Raw genomic sequence first — 19,800 nt, forward strand, 5'->3', positions numbered from 1 at the left:
GCGTCTACTCAAATTGTCTCTGGTAATGGTCTCGTATTTACCCCATTACATTTGTAAATTTTCACACTGGAAATTCATAGCCAGTAACTCTGAGGAGAGGTCTTGAAACAGACAAATAAAATTACAGCAGTATCAACCAGATGCTGATCGAAATTTTTGTCGTGTCGTTATGACATCAGTTTTGCAGTGGGACAAGATGTTTTAAAATTCTAATACGATTAGCTGTTTTTGAATGGAACGTGTTACAATTATTGAATTACTTTCTGCAGATGTTGTTTCTTAAGAAATAGTTTCTGCAGGTGTAGTTTCTAAAGCTACATCTGAAGAAATAGTTTTTGCAGATGTAGTTTCTGAAGCTACTGTTTCATCAGCCTGAGAATCACACAATATTGAGGTATTGTCAGCTGGTACTGCCATACAAGCCTTGGGCTTAGATGAGTACTCCAGTGATTCTGATTATGGTTCAGATTATGATCTTTATTAAGCAGGTTGTAATTCAACAGAATTTGTATGCAAATAATAATAACCTGGTGTATCAATAAACATATAAACTCTGTAATACTTCTGTTTGTCTTTCATAATTTATTTCACAAGATTCAATTTCATGTTACTTTTGATACTTCAGTTATAATAAACTTGACAGTAAATTGCCCTCAAAAGTGCCACCACAGGCCACCAATTGAAGATGAATTTTAGAAAAGCTTCAGCTTCAGGAGGGGGGACACCCCCTCCTGGCTTCCCCTGGCGTGCGCTTGCTCGCACGCCTTACTCCGCTTCGCTCCGCACAAGGCTGTACCCTCCTGTTCTTTCACTTGTACCCTTCTATTCTGAAAAACATTGACAGCCCTGCATACCAGCTATTAAAATATCTATATCAATGTATTTGTATTGAACAGAAAATATAATTGCAATGCACAGCAAAGATCTAAGAAAAAAACAATGCTTTTTCCCAGTGGAAAAAAGATCAGAAAAATTGTTGTAAATTGTTGATTATGTGAATTATACCTGTATATCAATTAATATTAAGTAATCAATAAACTTCATAATGTCGATAAGTTGTCAGAAGATGTTGTTGTCTGATCGAAATAGTAGAACTAATAGAAACTCCACCCAAGGAAGAAGGGAGCTAGCTCTGCATACAGTAATCTGAAGATCCAACTTTTGAAAGATTGCTTCGGGAAAGAGTATGGGCTTATATAAAAATGTCTTATATAAAAAAGGTCAGCATGGCCTAGAATATAACTCTAACACTAACATCTCATGATTAATCCAATCAAGATAAAAGCATTCTCATGACTGGTAGTTATTATTGAAAGTAGTCTAATCTTTGGGAAGAAATTTGTAGCAGGCAGAATGAAGTACCTGTTTTAAACAAAATAATTGGCAACAGCAGGCAAGGTATTGAAGTGTTTCTTTTGCTTGCCAAAAGTCATCTTTCCAAGTTATTAACCAAAAGAAATCTTAACATTTTGGTGATCTTGTTGATATTTTCACCTATATTGTTTTGGGAACCATGCTGCCATGCTAACATTTCGCATATGCATTTCATATACTTCAGCAGATAAATTGTATATCATTTGTCATTTTGAAAATGTAGCTTGACTTAATGTTTGTAGTCACAGAGGTACAAATAGTATTGTTCTGTCGTTCCAGGATTTCTGGATTACTCTCATGATCTCCACTTTGTGTTTGATCAAAGTGAATAAATGTATTGATTTTTGTATGTCTTTGTAATTTTGTGCCAGACAATCATCATTTACACAGATTATTGCTAGGTACAGGTACATTCACAATTTCAGACACAGAGGAAATTGTTATATTTTCTTGTCACCGTAACAACACTGGACTTGTTCTGTTCCCTGGAATCTAACATTTCAGTCAAATATTGCTGCAAACACATCAAAGATGTGTGTGGTGACCATTTGCCCGACGTAAGGAGGGCAAATGGTCTCCTGCCCCGAGAGTACATAGTCCCTTGTTTGGGCTATAATATTTTTATTACATGCCTCTCTTACAAACATTTTTCTCTCAAAATATTTAGGTTTATTGGTAAATGATAATCAAATGCTTTTATTTCCATCTTAGACGAAAAACCGTTAAAAATGTAACGATTTTTACCATGAAATGGCGCATTGATATATTTAAGCTACTATAGACTATAGTCTATAGAAGCTATTGGGATGGGTATCCGTCCGGCGTCTGTCGTCAGTCTGTATGTATGTATGTATGTATGTCCGTTTGTGAGGCGTCCGTCCACTCAAATATCTTGAGAACCGCAGTACTTACTGATTTGATATTTGTTGTGTAGATGAAAAATATGATTTTGAGAAACTATTTTTTTTAATTTTTTGATATTATTGAAAATAGGGAAATTAATGCCAAAAAAGGCGTTTTTGGTAAAAAATCTTCTTCTTCATAACCGCTGGTCAGACAGCGTTGTTATTTGGTATACAGGTCCCTAGGGGTAACCCAACTTAGATTTGTTCAAGCTGTGATGAAATATGCAAATCTGTATTTTTAAGGAATTTTTTTGTCATTTTTGGTCAAAATTTGACTTACATTGTATGTAATTCTTGTACTGTATTAACCCTATCAATTCACCCAGAAAAAAATAATTAATATGATTTTAAATAATTGAATTGATTAGGAAATCATCAAAGCCAAAATAATTTTATTGTAGAATTATCAGAAAGTTCAACTTTTTTTGACAGTTCATAGTGAAATGCTTACCATCTTGGAGGATTAAAACATGTAAAGGCAACTTTCCTGAATCCCAACTTTGACATATTCTGAACTGTCATTTATTGTGCCCTGTATGTTTAATATCTAAAAGAAATTGCTCAAAATAGTCAATAGAGATAGAGATAGAGAAAGTTCTAATTTCCATTTATGGTTGACTTGGTAAGGATAAAATAAAATTTCTTTTTGAGGAAAAAAATAGAGTGGTCAATTAAAAGAGTGGTCAAAGTGATAGGGTTTTTATGGTAAAGCTAGGCTGTAAGATTCCTCATGTGCTATTTATAGCAATTATGCAATCTGTGTAAACAGTGCAATGAAAGTTACATGATTCCTTATAATGCTTTTGATGACCTTGAACTTCTTAAGTTTCAAACATTTGTCTCTTCAGTGTGCTTTCTCTGAGTATGTACAGTCTCAAATTATTCAACAGAACTTACTTACAATGTTAATTTGAAAGTTAAAATGTGCTTGGTTAATCGGATGAAAATACTGATACTTAATTTTGTATCCATGTCTATAGTAGCTTCAGGACTTTGGCCCTATGTTTAAACTACTGTTATGCGGTTTATCAATTTTTTTTTCTGCAAAATTTTCCAAAAACCGGATTTCCTATGCAAAACATGAAATTTCAACATAATTACATCAAAAAGTTTTTAAGTTGAAAATAGTTCCGGTTCACTTTCAGTCCAGTGATGACTGTGCGGCCCGCTACATCATCAACGAGTTACCATTGAATCCTATGGAGCGCGCAACGTTCGATATACGAGGCATGTAATATATATATATATATATATATATATATATATATATATATATATATATATATATATATATATATATATATATATATATATATAACATGAAGTATATAACATGAAGTCTATAACATAAACTCATCAGACAGTTTCATAAAGCTATGTCAGCTATCCTCTACTTTATGTAAAAATTCAATACAACACCTAAAGACATCATACTAAAGGTGTGGTGGTACCTGATCAGTACTGCTTGCAAAGCCAAGGCAGTTGATTGTATTATTTTCAAATCCCCGAAACAATCGCCTCGGTAAATAACTGATGAACACTTATGTAGCTTTTGATGATGTTCATTCTTTGCTACATGATAATTGTTATAAACTAATCCTGCTGATGTCATATCTTCATCATTCATCTGACACCATCGTAGAGAACACATAATGATCCACTCTTTGCATTTGCGTGACGTTACTATACACCATTTCTGTACTTATTTCCTTTCAAGTGAATTTAAACTGTATGACTGTATATATATATATATATATATATATATATATATATATATATATATATATATATATATATATATATATATATATATATATATATATATATATATATATATATATATATATATATATATATATATATATATACACACACATGTATATATAAACAAACACACACAGTGTGTATGCAGTTACAGCTGTTTGCCATTAGAAACATGCTTGGAAGGATGTCATTTAGTATCTCCCAAGGGAAATATACTTGGAATATTATACTGCACGACAAAATTGACATCATTAAAATTCTCTTTTAGTGCAATCATAGGGGATTTGAAATACCCCCTTGAAAACACTACTACAGTACCGAACTTTTTTATCCAAGAAATTAAAAATGAAAAATGTCTTTAAAAAGATATTTTGCAGTTTTAATGTAAAATTACACCCTAAACATTGTGTGATATGTGCTCTCTCTCAGCAAGAAGAATGGGATGCCCACAATAGGAACCTGTGTAATTTCATCAGAACTAAAAGTAAGCCTCACATATTCTACAAGCCAGCAAAAATGTCGTCAACAGCCAATAAGTATCATAAAGAATCTAAAGAAATTATAGAAGGTAGGTGAACTCCCATGGCCTCTGACTAGATTAATCTTCTTTTATACTGCTTACACTAAAGTTCGTGTTAGGCTATTATCTACTTTCCTGTGTGCTTTTGAAACCAATTTGAAGTGACAATGACTCAAGATTGGTCTCATGAAAACTGTTTGTCTATGTGTGTATGTATTTTATGTGTGTGTGTATGTGAGTATGTATGTATATGTGTATATGTATGTATGTATGTATGCATGCATGTCAGTAAAAAGCGGTATTGAGCCATAACCTAGGGGTATTATACATATGTGTGTGTTTGTGATTCTTTATGTCTTTGTGTGTGAAACTTCAAGAAAATTGGTAAACTGACTGAAAGGAATCAAGAAATCTGAAAGGTATAGAGACTACACTGCTCTTTATCTTTGTGTATGATTTGACTGTGAATTGATGCTCATCTGTTTTGTTCATCATGATTAACATGATGAAAAAATATTTAGTTGAAGGTATTCCTGCATATAATTCATAGTGTGTGAGTTGCTGTACGCATAGCTTGGTATGGCTTCCCGGGGAAATGCACAACTGAAAGCAGACAGCATATGTTGTCTTGTTTATAAATATTTGTGTTGCGTCCTGAAAAAGAAACTACCCACTTTACATTATCAGCATATGTTGGTAGTTACATGTATGTCTATGTTAGGATTATATATTTACATTATAATATGGATGTTGCTACTTGTTTTTCTGTTCATATGTCTTTTAATGAGCTAACTCTGTGTGCAAACAAGATACACTTACTTCAATGACATTCTGTATGTATTTGATTGATTGATGTACCAAAATTGAATACGTTGCCATAGGGTGGTAAAGCAAGGCAAAGTATGATCGTTTTAAATTGTACCATACTAACATATTTTCAAATCAAAATCTCTCTAAATGTTAGCTTTTTGGCCCTATGTGATTCATTGAAATTCTTAAGGCCGCAATTATTTCATATGATATTCCCGACTTAGAAAATGTCAAGAAATTACGAACTCCCAGAGCTCAGAGAGGATGTACCGTTAGTTGTCATAAGACATATTGATGAAACTATAAGTGGTGATATCGAAGATTTGTATATCTTGAGAAATGCATTTCTGTGCAATGTGTTCTTGTATCATCCACCCATATGTCAAATGAAATGTTTGTTTGCTTTTAGCCTGAAAAACATTGAATTGTGAAATGTTTTTGTAAAAAACTGTAGAGGTTACCAATACTCCCCGTATAACTGTGATGCAGGCTTCAGGTAAATTTTAAACTGAAGTATATTGTCAGTGAAATTTTGTGTGAAATTGTGAAAATATTTTTACAATTATAAAAAATTAAGTATGTATTTTAGAACTGTTTATGATAATTCAATCTTAAAACCTCAGAAAATGTTTTAAATTTGTCAGACAGTCAAGAAAGTCAGATTTTGTGGTAAACTTTGATTTTTTAAAATGTATGAAGAAGAGAGAAGAAAATACCGAGCTGAGAAAATGTTAAGTAAAAAATATATCTCAAAGTCATAAACAAAACACTTAACTTCTTGTCAACACCTTTATCAGTAATAACAGTGATCAGATGCTAATTCAATCTACCTTTGCTAATCCAGAGAGAATAGAGTTAAACTGGTATTGCAGACTTTTCTAACGTCACAGTCTAATTGTGGAGGGACAGTGCTAAGGTCAAGCCCTTAACGCCTCCTCTTTATATCATAAATAAGGTCACTGAAAACGTGATTCAGAAAAGATAGCTAACAACTTTGACTACCCTCTGTGCAGCTTTCATAATGAAACCGTTTGTCAATAAAACCAGTGCAGTTCATGGAAAGATGCTTTCGTGCAAGTTACCACTGTTTTGTTCTGTTCAAGCAAACTGAACCATGGGCAGACGTTGTCAGAGACCTCCATTGGCTATGCAAAGTGACCCTGTCTTTTAAGGGTAAGCCTTGGCTTAGCCCGGCTCAACAAGTTGTCATGGCCAGCTAAGTCTAGATTGTGTGACCCTAGTTTTATATGCAAGCCTTGTGTGACAACCATTGTTGATACAGGTATCAAGTATATAGCTGAGAATGGCAGCAAAATGCTGTACCAGGTAGAGAACAAGAATGGCTGTGTGTGTGAGAGAGATAGAGAGAGTCCAGCCTGTTGGGAACAACAGAATTATTTCTTCAAAGCATGATATCGAAAAGATTAAATACTTATATGCACCCTGAGTGCTTCATTAATGAATGAGCATACCTCTATATAGTATGCATGGCTCTATTGTTAGCTAGATGTGTAGTTTGTGAGAACCATTGCGTAGCAGTTGTGCTGCCCATTGGTAGCAAATGTTACTAACCAAAATTTCAGAGAAGTCTGTTCTTTCAGAATGTGTAATACACCTTTAGTGACACTGTGTGTGGCTTTACAAAGTGTGTGAGGTGAACTTATATATATATATATGTATATATGTATATATACATATACATATACATACATACATACATACATACATATATATATACATATATATATACATACATATATATATATATATATATATATATATATATATATATATATATATATATATATATATATATATATATATATATATATATATATATATATATATATATATATATATATATGTAGAAATAAGGTGTTTGCTCCTGTGTGTACTCAAAGTCAGATATTAAATTTGTATCATGCAGTCCTACTTTTCAAAAAACATGCTGTTTGGTCTAATGAAAGTGTGACTGTCCCTTAAATTTCCATTTATACAGGACAGTTTTATGTATTTGTGCATCTGTTGCAGCTTAGTAGTCTGATGTAGGCTTCTCTGTAGTGCTTATTTTGCGAAGCGTAGACTATGAAATTTATAGAGGAGTTCATCATTGTGAGAGATATGACAATTCTCCAGACAGCTTGACTGAACTCAATGCTGGTATTCCTGTCTATGCTTGAGATGACGGCATACGGAAGCCAACAGAGGGAATGTAGCAGGAACACTATGAACAAATTTGCAGCCAGCCTTGCTTCCCTGTTTGACTGTGTTGTTTGCTGTGTTATAGTAGAAACATTGGCAGCTTCTGTAGTTGCTAGGGTAGAGTTCATGGTGTGATCTGCAATCCTGCGCCGACTGGCTCTTACAAACTTGTAGGTTTTTAGGTAGCAGATGGCTGCAGTGATATAGCTTCCAGTGACTAGTACACTTGACACAATCACTGCATAACTGCTGTTCTTTTTGGTCAGTGGAATGCCACAGGCCATCACTTTGTCATTAAAACCTAGTTCTCCCCATCCAAACACTGGCATCAGGAACAGAATGAAGGACACCAACCACAATGAAATGCAAATGATACAGGTGTTTCTCACCGTGTTAATCCTTTGACTGCTTGAAAATGAAGTTATACTAATGTACCTGTTCATAGCGATGCATGCCAGGTTGATCACTGAGGCATGGATGGATGTGAGTAGCACTATAGCCACGAAGACACATAAATCATGGCTGAAGGGCCACTTCTGATGGTAGAGAGTGACCACATAGAAAGGCTCACCGATCAGACAAAAAATCAGGTCAGATACTGCCAAATTGGCAATGAAATAATTTGGGATTGTCTGTAACTTTACTGTGGTACAGATCGCCAAAATTGTCAGAGAGTTTCCAACTGTCCCAGAAACACAGAAAAGCAATATTAGGGAAATTTGAACAAATTTTGCTATTTCTTGTGTTTGTGATGGCCAAGGATCTCCACTTGATGTGCTTGTTGTGTTATTCATCTTCTCATCATTTTCACCGTAGATCATACGTCCATTCAACTAATGACAGTTAAGTTCAAAATTTTTCCCCTGCCAACCTACTTTTTTTAAATGACATTTTGAGCAGTGTTTTGTTGACCTGTGTAAATACACAGTAATGTGTAATTTTCTGCTGTCACGCACAATAGTGAAGTAGCTGATGGTAACTTTACTGAAGTGGAACTGTGGTAATACTGAAGTGGAACTCCAGTGTGTAGTTGATAAGTGAAGGTAACAGGAATGACACGTCTGGTCCACCTTTATGTTGCGAATTCACTTAATGTTTTGTGAATCACCTCGTCTGATGTGTACAAAGTGGCACGCTCCCAGTTTTGGAAATACTTTGTAATTTCTTCAGGTGATTTCTTGGTCCTCAGCACTAATCTTCCTATCCTTTGAGCTGTATCTTACACATATTGGGCATTCATTTTACCAGCTGGTCAATCAACTTGGCTGTCAAACTTGGTGAAGCAGTGCTCCATTGTCAACCAAAATTTTTGTCAGTTTTACCTTCCCATGCTTCCTCATGTTTGAAGTGATGTAGAGTCCATTTACTGATGACCTCGGTTCCTTTGTAGGGGATTCTCTGTCAGCGTTGATGTAACAATCTGTCAGGAAATTTTCCCGCGTGAAATGTGCTATCTTCTCAATGCAATTACTGTCTGGTTTGCTGTCATTCTGATCATCATCCAAGCTCAAAGATCTCGTTTTGCTACAGGGTTATTTGAAAATATAGCCATGTCTTTGATTGCCAGCGTTTCGTTCAGCGTCTGTCGGATAAATGATCTGTGAAGTTGTGTTCTCATCATTACAACTTGAAACATTCCCAATTAGTTAATTATCCCGTGCACTTTTATGGTTCATAACATTTAAAGTGAAAGGATATTAAAATTTTACTTGTGTCGACATATTTTGTCAACATCATCACTAACATTGTGTTTGATCAGGTTTCTAATCTGCACGATACAGTTAAACAAGGCCGTATGGACACTTTTCCCGTAAATTGTATACGCCTCCTTTTTGAGGTCAGGTCAGAATTACAGAATTACAAAAATATGACATTGCTATGAAAGTCAAAACACATACTGTTGTGATGTGAGTGGGTTTTACACCTCTGACTTTTAGCTGACTGAGACTCAAAATGTGGTGGCTATTTCCTGTTAACCTCCAAGTACTTGTACTGTAACAAATTTATGCTGAAAATTTGTACATTTCCCCTAAAATGACTTTCTCTATTAGAATATCTCAAAAATGTCTCAATAAGAAGTTACATAACCCTCTTTATTATGAACAATGCACATTCACAAGCAAAACTTAGAGCAATACAGCTGGACACGCTATTCATTTATTCACTAATAAACAAGTAAAAAATTGCTGATTGGATCGCAGATGAGCTATAACACGCATGATTGGGTAATTGTAATTATTCACATCTGCAGATGCAAATAAATGGCATGTAGGCGTAGTTGGAACATTTCACAACAGCTAAAACGTATACATTGCTTATTCAATTTGCATGGCAACTGTGTCACCATTATCATGGCAGACTATTCTCCTGAAACTAACTGGATGGACATTGACTGGGATTTGGAACATTATTTGTGACCGGTAATTGTGGACAATGCGAAAGATTGTGAAGTGACAACTATTCAGTGAGAATTTCAGTTTCTACCTCCTCCAGTCGGCAGTGCAATGATCCACATCACTGCTACCAATCTTCTGTCTCCGATGAGTGCCGTTACAGTGTGCTGTCAATGCATTGCTTTTCATCTGTGCTCATGTTGAGCAGCAACTAGCAGCATGGTTCAAACACCAGGCACGAGGCAAAAAAGAGGTGTAAACACTATTACCAGCTCTTAACGTTAGCAGCAGATGGACACTTTCATTGTTATGACAGCAGCACAAATGAAGTCACAGAAAGTCATTTTATCTATAAATTGAGACTATATGCGGAATTATCAACGCAATCAAAATTTCCAAACTGATATACGAAGTCAAACAAGTACATCAACAAGGTCAGATGGCAGCCTTTTCTTGTCATTGGAAAGGATTATTGTACAGGGATAAGATTGTTCACAATACACAAAAATCTATTCTGAGAGCAATAAACAAATTCTTAAACAGCTGTCAATTTTTTTGAACTACAGAATATCCACTACCGGTAGTGATGTATTGAAAATGATAAAAAAATGACCCTCAAATTACAACTTCAGTTTGCTCATTAGTGGGCCTGATTACACATCAGTTGCATATGAACAAGTTTGTTTCAGCATGATACAGGATTGAAATTGGTCAAATTCACTGTAGCAGCAACAGAATTTTTTCTCCCTAACAAGTTGAAAAGCGGTCACATCAAATACTGAGAGGAAAGGATTTCTCCTGAAAATTAGCCAAATTTGGCAATGTTTGTTTGGCATTGTCAGCAGCTTTTGATGAACTAGATTTGAAATGCTGTGATGTTCTTCCCAAAGACTTGCCTTGTTTTCCAAGAAACTTTAATCGAGTCTTTTATTGTGAAAAAGGATTTGAAAGATAATAAGTGAATTTGCAAATTCTTATTTATGTGATGTGACAATCAGTCAGCAGATGGATGGTTGATGTATCTCTTTTACAAAGCACAAGCAATAAGTGACTAATCATAATGTTTTGTATGCTTCATTGAAGCATGAAGCCAAAGATCTGTGTGAAATATCCATCAGTAAATACAAGTAATTTAAATTGCCAGACATGTATAAGACTTCATGAATCTACAGATTAAAACGCTGTTTCTAACGTAGGTGTTGGGCTTAAATGTGGCCAAAGAAAATTTTCTGATTAGAGTGAAAAAACGTAATCATTAGCAAGGGCAAGTCAGAATGAAGTAATATGCAATACCCCCAGCCAAAGTGTTTCACCATAGATCCAGGTGTACATGAGATTATGGTACAATACACGACATACCGGATATATATCAGTCCGGGTCACTTCCAAAATTGGAGACGCTATACCATAATATTTCCCCCTCTCATTAGCCAATCAGCGGCCAGCGCGCCATCAGTAAAAATTGTATTTCCTGGCAACCTCCACATGCGTCCTTCGTTACGTACGCCATACTGTGTCGAACTCCCGCGCCGTATTCTGTCATAATGTCGAACAGTTGTGTGGCCACTCTGTCAAAACACAATTTCAAAATCGCGTACCAGTTTTATTCTGGCTAAGACAACCAAACCCCATACATCGCTGTGATTCCTAGACTCTGGCTTGAAGTCCTTCGAAATATAAATCGTGTACCTACACAGATCGTTCAGAATACCCCATTTGTATCGGAGATGGCAGCGATACAAATTCTACCGTATGGGGAACAGTTGTGTGGCCACTCTGTCAACACATTTTCAAATCGCGTACCATTTTTAGTCTGCGTTTGACAACTACAAAACAGGTATCGTTTTAAAGCTCTGACATTGCTCTTCTTTCTTGCAAAATGTTATACGCGTACCTACACAAATAACCTTTATAGATATACAGAGCTAGAGGCCTTTTTTATTAACAGGGCTATCAGACAATTGAACAGACTGAACTAGCTTTTAAAATTGTGTAATTCTCTCATTTTATGCCAATGTGCATATTTATTGAGTTTTACTGTGTGTTGCCCTGATTTTAATACATGTATTTTAAATTGTCATTTGTTTGTCATTGCAGCAATGCTAATTGCCCCAATTAGAACAATAGAGATTGATTGATTGAAGTTTACCCACATTTAGTGTATAAAATAGCCTGCACAGTGGGTTATTGCCACTATGTTATATCAACATTTGTGTTTATGGTGTTAAAAGTTGTTTCCTCCATAGTTTTAGTAGCAAAAAGGAGAAAGAATCAGGTATTGAACAATCGTTGTCGAACAGAACTTAAAAGGGACCCTTTTTTGCACTGGTAAAACAGCTTTTTACCAAAGCTGGCATGATCTCTAGTCCAATCAATGTGACTCAAATGCTGATATATTGTATTTCTGTATTGTGTGAGTGTGCTGTAGACTATCCTGCAAGGAGCTGATAGACAGTTTTAGAACACATAATTTTTGAATGCCGTAAATCTTTTAGTAGGGAGCATTGCATACCTTTGAGATGAACTGGCAGATACGAATGAATCATTTAATGTCCTGCATGTCTTGTAAAACTTTATGCTAAACTAAAAAATGTCTCAACTCTTTTCAACTTATTCAGACGCCAGAGTACCTATTTGAGCAAAGCCAGCAAGGCAGAATTCTAGATAAGGGTTGAGATTTTGAATTGCAAGATGTTTTTGTAAATATTTAAAGAACTGTTGCATATTGCATGTACATCCAATGTTAGTTTCAGATTTTGAGAAGGCAAGTGAGAGCAGTGCTCAGTTACAGTTGTTTGGTTGAATCAGTTGGATTCTGATGAGCAACTATGTGGGCCCAAGTTGTCTCTTTCTCTCACTTCCTCTCTCTCTCTGTCTTTCTCTCTACACACAGACACAGACACACGGACATACACAAACATATAGACACACAGACACACAAACAGACAGACACACATACACACACACACACACACATATATATATATATATATTTATTCTCTCTCTCTCTCTCTCTCTCTCTCTCTCTCTCTCTCTCTCTCTCTATATATATATATATATATATATACACACACACACACACACACACACACACATATACATACACATACAAATAGACACACATATATACGATATATATCAGTACTGACGAAGGGTTGCACCCGAAATGTCTGTGTGTTTTAGTCTGTGTCACTTGTGTTTTATTTCCTGCCAGTCGGACAGTATTTTACTGTATTTGTTTTAACTATCACAGTTTTTATCCTCTGCCTTTGAACAAGTATTGTATCTCCCGCTGGTCGGCCTATATTTACCATATATATATATATATATATATATATATATATATATATATATATATATATATATATATATATATATATATATATATATATATATATATATATATATATATATATATATATATCTTGAAGTATACAGATGTCCTGGTGGGAAATTACAGTGCTCGATGCTGAGCAGAGCGTTAACACAAATTACTTCAAGTATTATTATTTTTAGACAGACATGAGGTGGCGAGTTCAAAGAAAAAGAATGTAGCTTCTCTTATTGATGTGGAATCTCAAAGAATTATACAGTGCTGCCTATGTTTACTACTTTCCCTGAATGCAAACTGCTGACATGAATAATTTTCCTTTATCCTTATGTAAAGAGATACCAACTTTGTGTAACATCCTAAAAACAACTCTAGTTCCACCACATTTATTTGAACCCGAGTCTCAACCTTGTGTAACAGGACTTAAAAGCATTTGAACTTTGAGTATTGTGAGGTAACTTTGTGAACAGTGCATCAATCGAAAGTGATGTGGTTAAAAGCTCTACCCAATTGACATGAAGTCAAGCTCTCATTTGGAATTTTTATTCTTTCATTGATTGATTCATTTCTTATAATTGCAGGCAGTTTATTCAACAACAACAACAATAATGATAAAGATGATGATAAAGGCAATTTATAAATACCTTATCACCATAATTATAAGCTCTGAGCATATAGTGGGGAAGAAGGCAAGCTTGTGTCTGAATAGATAGTCTTCAGAGCATGACAAAAAGATTTCACATTTTACATGCAGAATTCAATATTACATCTGTCTATCATAGACACTTGCATTAGACATACTTGATTACCCTATGTACTGGCTTGCTGAACAGATTTATCTTGATATTATCATCATATTTATTCTCAAAACTTTAATCACAAAGGTCATTTTGAATGTCAAACCGGATACAAGTTAAACTGTCAACAGCATGGGAAAGAGATTTACACCAATACAAATATTCACATCAGTGTTTGAGATTTTATATAATTAAAATAGCACACAGAACATCACTGATTCATCTCCTACTTGTCATTGAAATGACCAAATAGCAATATCAATGGCTTCGCAAAATTATTAAAAGCAATAGCCTCAGCACTCAATCTGTCTCTTCAATCCATTTTCCTGAGTGAAAAGCTTTTTCTTGAAGTTTATCCTTGTAAGTTTTTTTCACCACTTGGTCTAAAAGAAATACATTTTTAGTGTTTTGTACATGTTCTTTGTCTCCTACACCTCACTGATTGACTAGGATTCTGTACTATTGGATCCTCAATGATTATGCCCAAAAAGTCATTCTTATATTTTTCAAAGTGAAAGTACAAGGTACGCCATTATTATAGGAGATCCCTAGGGAAAGCTTCATGTAATCAAAACTTTATACAAGGAAATGATCAAATGCCCGTCTGGGACTTTTAAATCAATCCCTAATCTTGCTTTTTTAGTCCCCATGGACATCAGCCGGGGACTTAAAAGATTTAGTCATGTCCGTGTGTGCATGCATGCGTCCGTCTGTTCACGCAAATTTCTCAGAGATGCCTTGAGTGATTTCATTCAAACTTGGTACAAGGATTACTCCTTATGCCATACATATGCACATTGATTTGTTTCATGATATGATCCAATATGGCCATATGTGACAGCTGTTTTGCTACAGTTTTTTTCGTGTCTGGAATCATAACTCAGACACGTCTCAACCGATTTTATTCAAAGTTGGTACAAAGACATTGACTTGTGTCATATTGTATACATGTTGATTTATTTCACGATATGATCCAATATGGTTGCATTGCGGCCATTTTGTTACGATATTTACACGTCCGGAGCCATAATTTAGACACGTATCAGTTGATTTTAGTTAAATTTGGTACAAGGACATTTACCTATATCATACATATGCACGTCAATTGGTTTCACAATATAATCCAATATGGCTGCTTGGTTACCATATTGTTATGATTCTTTCATGTCCTTAGCCATAACTCAGACATGTATAAACCGATTTTATTCAAAGTTGGTACAAGGACATTGATTTATGTCATATATATACATGTCAACTGGTTTCACAATCGGATGCAATATGGCTGCCTTGTGGCCATTTTGTGAAGATTTTTTCATCCACCTCAAGACATATTTCAACCAATATCATTCAAAGTTGGTACAAGGATATTGACCTATGTCATACATATGCACATTAATTTGTTTTGTTATATGTAGTAGTATCATGTCAATTAACTGCTGATTTGCATATTTAATGAATTTTCATAGGCTGATATTTCAAGAATAGTGCATCAAATTTCAGGAAATTTTGTAGAGATGTTGATCTCTCAGTGCTTGTAATACCATAGACAGTCGAGAAACAGGATGGGAAGCTGTGGTATTTCCTTCGAACGAACTATGCTGGGATAAATTACGTTGGATTTGCATACCAATTGACAAACAAATCCAATTACCATCCAACTGTCGCACAATCTCGCAAAAAATGCTTGCAGGCCTTACATTCAGTGTTTCCTAAACACACCTTTTAACTAGTAAACACCTTTTTCGTAGCAGAGAATAATCCCATTCAGAAGGAATGCAATGTTTCTTTGTCGCATCTAGGAATAAATCAATCTTTAGGATAACAGAATCCGACTTCAATCCGAAAGACAACTTTATGCTGAAAATAAGTTCAATGAAGTTTTTTCACTGCGAACTACTGGATGTCGAGCAGCGGCTATCGTCCAGCTGATAATTATGCAAAAATCGATTCACACATTCTCATTATTCCAAACTAGATAGCTCGTCGCTTCTTCACAGTTCTTTTGTTCTTAGCGGTAGCTTCCCATCCTCTTTCTCAACTGTCTGTGGTAATACAATGCATTGACACTTAGCGGTATCGTTTAAATTAATTGCCAATTTGCATATACATAATGAATTTTTTTTGTAATTAAGGTGGCTGCCCAGATTGGTTTTAAGTTTTCACCACCATGGAACTCATTCTTGGCCATTAAGCCCCATCTGTATTGCAGCATTTTTAATCACAGACCCAATTAATGAACAGGACTCTATTCTCTCCGAGGACCTGTAATCAAAGTACCCATTAACAAGTGGGGACTATGTCATCAATGATGACTTGTTCCCCATCATTCCTAATTTGGTTTATGAGGAGATTTTTACTATGTTAGATAGGAACATCACAAATTGTATCACAAGCCATGCATTTCACTCAAAGAAATAACATGATCGAAAATCAATGTAATCTTTCTCTGAATAATTTAAAGGCCGTGGTATTGCCAATGTAGATACAACAATGTAGCGATTGTAGTAACATTGTGTTATTATTATTATTTGCTAGCTTTGATGAGTTTTCATGTAAATGAACACCAATGGGCAAGCACTGACTTAGGATATGAAAGAACTCCAAAAGAAATGCATTTATCTGTTGCATATTCCCATGTGTGGTTGATAGAGATGAGTGCCGCAGTAGAGTATCAATTTATGGTGATATGCTTTGTATTGTGATGCTCTGTTGTCAGTGTATTGGGAGTGTTTTAGCCTGTCAGGATGAATTTGATGATGGCTTCCAACGATGAAGTTTCCAATTTTACACAAAAAATGAGTAAGTAATGTCCCTAGTTTTCAGAAGTTGAGGCTACCAGCAGTGTAATAAGTGATATTGAGATATATCGAGTAACCAGATTATACCCAGCAAGGGTTTAACTCAAGACTTTGTATCAAGTATGGCTGTCTCTATGTTTCCAATACAACAGATGGCATGCTCATTGTTGTGTATTAGATGTGTTTATTCCTTGCAAAGTCCTTGTACAATTCAAAGCGAGACCCAATCACATTATCTGATACTGAAAGTATCCCCAGTTTAGCACAGTGACTACAGTGTTAAAGAACAGGTGGAAAATGAATGCAAAATCACCTTTATGTTTATGAAGTCCTGTGATTTTCTACTCCCTGTACGCAGTCATGACAGAAAACAAATCAACAGTGTAGTCAGATATATAGCATGGGTCAAATTCTGCGTTACCAGCCTTTAAATTTTCAATCGTGAACAGTATTTTCTATACAGTCTTACATAACTTGCTCATGAAAAGACTCATAGAAAATAATATCATAATGGAATACATACATGTTGCATAAAATGTTTATTTTGAAATATTGAATTACTGGGACAAGTACACTATACTCTGTAGGCATACAAAATGATTACGTGTTTATGCTTGTACATCATTCCTCCTCGAATGCTCATTGCAATTTAAATCAATTGTTGTAAAACATTAAGTCTAAAAGTGTTATAGGGATGGATTGGCAAAGATAAACCCTTTGAGTGCTGTAATTTTTCCCACCAAAATTTCAGTGTAACATTTTACAAATTTTTATGAATTACTCTTTAATTATTTTGATAATTTTGGACCAAAAGGATATAACTTTCCATTGTCTGCAGTTTTTTGAAAAGTCTTGATCTGAAAAAGTAATTGATGCTATATTTTATGAAAGTGACTTATATTACCAGGCTCAGCATGGGGGCATAGCCAATGAGTTTCATAACATCATTGCTGAGAGAATAGAAGCTGGACTCCATGCTTAAAATGTCACAATTAGCGAAGAACGACATTTCAGGAAGTATTTTATGCTGGGTGTGCGTTTTCTCAGAATAGCATGACGTAAAGGTTCATTAGCTCGTCTTTTTTGCATGCAAATATTTCCGGGAGTACTCTGGTTGTTGATTAACGAGCACACCATTGTATTGATGTTTTCTCACAGTGGTTCTCCAAAAGAAGAGATTGTCAGTAACTTTCTTGACATTTTAGTGCATCTGTGTTTATGTTTATTGGAAAGCAGGCAAATTGTCATTTCGTAAGTTTCCTTTTCAGAAAATTTATGACAAAAGTACAGACAAGATTTTATCCTTGTGTTTCCTTTCAAGCTCAGTACTGTACAAATAGCCAGCTGCATGTATTTACCATTTTCAGCCAGCAATATGTCATGCAAAATTTTCAAATCTTCAGTGGAATACTTCTGTAAGCCACTGATCAGTTATACCTTATGATACCTTATGCATGTAAAGTGTTCATCAATTAATTATGCTACAATGAGTACAACTGTAGAGTTTTGTTGCAAAAATTTCATGAAAAATGAAAAAAAGTCGCACAAAAGTGATATCACCTCTCCTCATCCCCACTCCACCTATTGTAATTCCAGTGTACCTTATATGTATTCAAATCATAGTATAGTTTCAATTCCAGTGAGAACAAAGAGCTAGAACAAGTCCACTGCCCTCTGAAAATCCAGATTTTTTTACAAACAAGATAAAAATGTAAAAATGCTGAAGTCATTAGAAGTCTTAAATTTAGTTCTTATATTGACAATTCTAAAAGGTATAAATTTTTTTTTCTAATTCCTTTAAACAGATGAATGTGGTTTATCCTGCTTCGTTGACAGTTTGTTCCATTCTAAGGCTGTCTTGTTGTCAACTATATAACATATATCTTGTATGGTTTGCCCGATAAGCTATCAAGTATTCCACCCTCTGGTTATGACAGTCATCAAATAAAAGCATGTCTCAATTGTCATGGTAACTTCTTTACAAGTGTGAAAGCAGATCTCAGTGGAGCCAAGGATAAGGTTTAACACTGTAAAAAGTCAATTTAATCCCCTTCAGGAAAAACAAAATGATTTGTTGGTTTTTCATTGCCATTTAATGCTTTCATCATCATAGTTTGGCCTAAACCATTTATTTGCAATGGTGATCGTGGACTAATTCACAGGCAATTGTAGGTGAACAGCTCAAGTTATGAGATCAATACCTTTTGCTTATATTACCGTACCAACAATAGTTGAGCAGCATGTTTTTCAAATGGAATTTGAAACTCTTGGCTTGCATCAATCCAGCGAAAATTCAAACCAAGAATGACATTCTTGTCATATCCCGGTGCCAGCGGTTGAACAGCATGTACATGTATCGTTATCGTGTACAAATGGATACGTGATCCAGACATGAATTCATTTAGCAATAAAAACACCAATTGCTATTCATTATTGACTGTCAACATTGACAAACCAAAATATGTGTTATCTCATTATCCTCAGGCAGTAGGTGGAGAACAAGTTATTGGTATATTGAACAAAAATACCAGAAAAATTACAAATTACACCCACTGAAATATTACATTTTTCCCGTTAACTTTTGTAAGTCTTGCTAAATGCATTTGTCAGCCTTCATGTATGCATATTATGTACCAATAGGCATATTAATGTTTTAGCTTTTCTAATATTTTAATTCCATTTTATTTTCATTTTTTCATTTTGCCAAGTTGAGGTGTTTAACTTCAGTCTGATTGTGTTCTCAAGTTTCTCTGATTAACATTATAAACATTTCATAACAAGGTTTCAACCACAATCCTTGAGTTGACACGTACTTTGTGCTGAAATCAGCAGAAGACTAGCTAAATATGTCATTCTTTGCTCATACTTCTTTGAAATGGACAAATAATTGATTATTCTAGCAAAAT

General features: G+C 34.8%; 1 protein-coding gene across 1 annotated transcript in view; it reads left to right on the forward strand.

Annotated features, from left to right (window-relative positions):
• Positions 1–19,800, forward strand: part of LOC139150151 (pinin-like) — a 45,812-nt gene that overhangs the window by 15,697 nt on the left and 10,315 nt on the right. The window contains exon 8 of the mRNA XM_070722334.1: positions 4,473–4,611. Coding sequence (XP_070578435.1) covers positions 4,473–4,611 — 139 coding nt within the window. The remainder of the gene's footprint in view (positions 1–4,472; positions 4,612–19,800) is intronic.

This window comes from Ptychodera flava, chromosome 14 (assembly GCF_041260155.1).
Source record: "Ptychodera flava strain L36383 chromosome 14, AS_Pfla_20210202, whole genome shotgun sequence".
In the NCBI taxonomy this organism is placed as follows: Eukaryota; Metazoa; Hemichordata; class Enteropneusta; family Ptychoderidae; genus Ptychodera; species Ptychodera flava.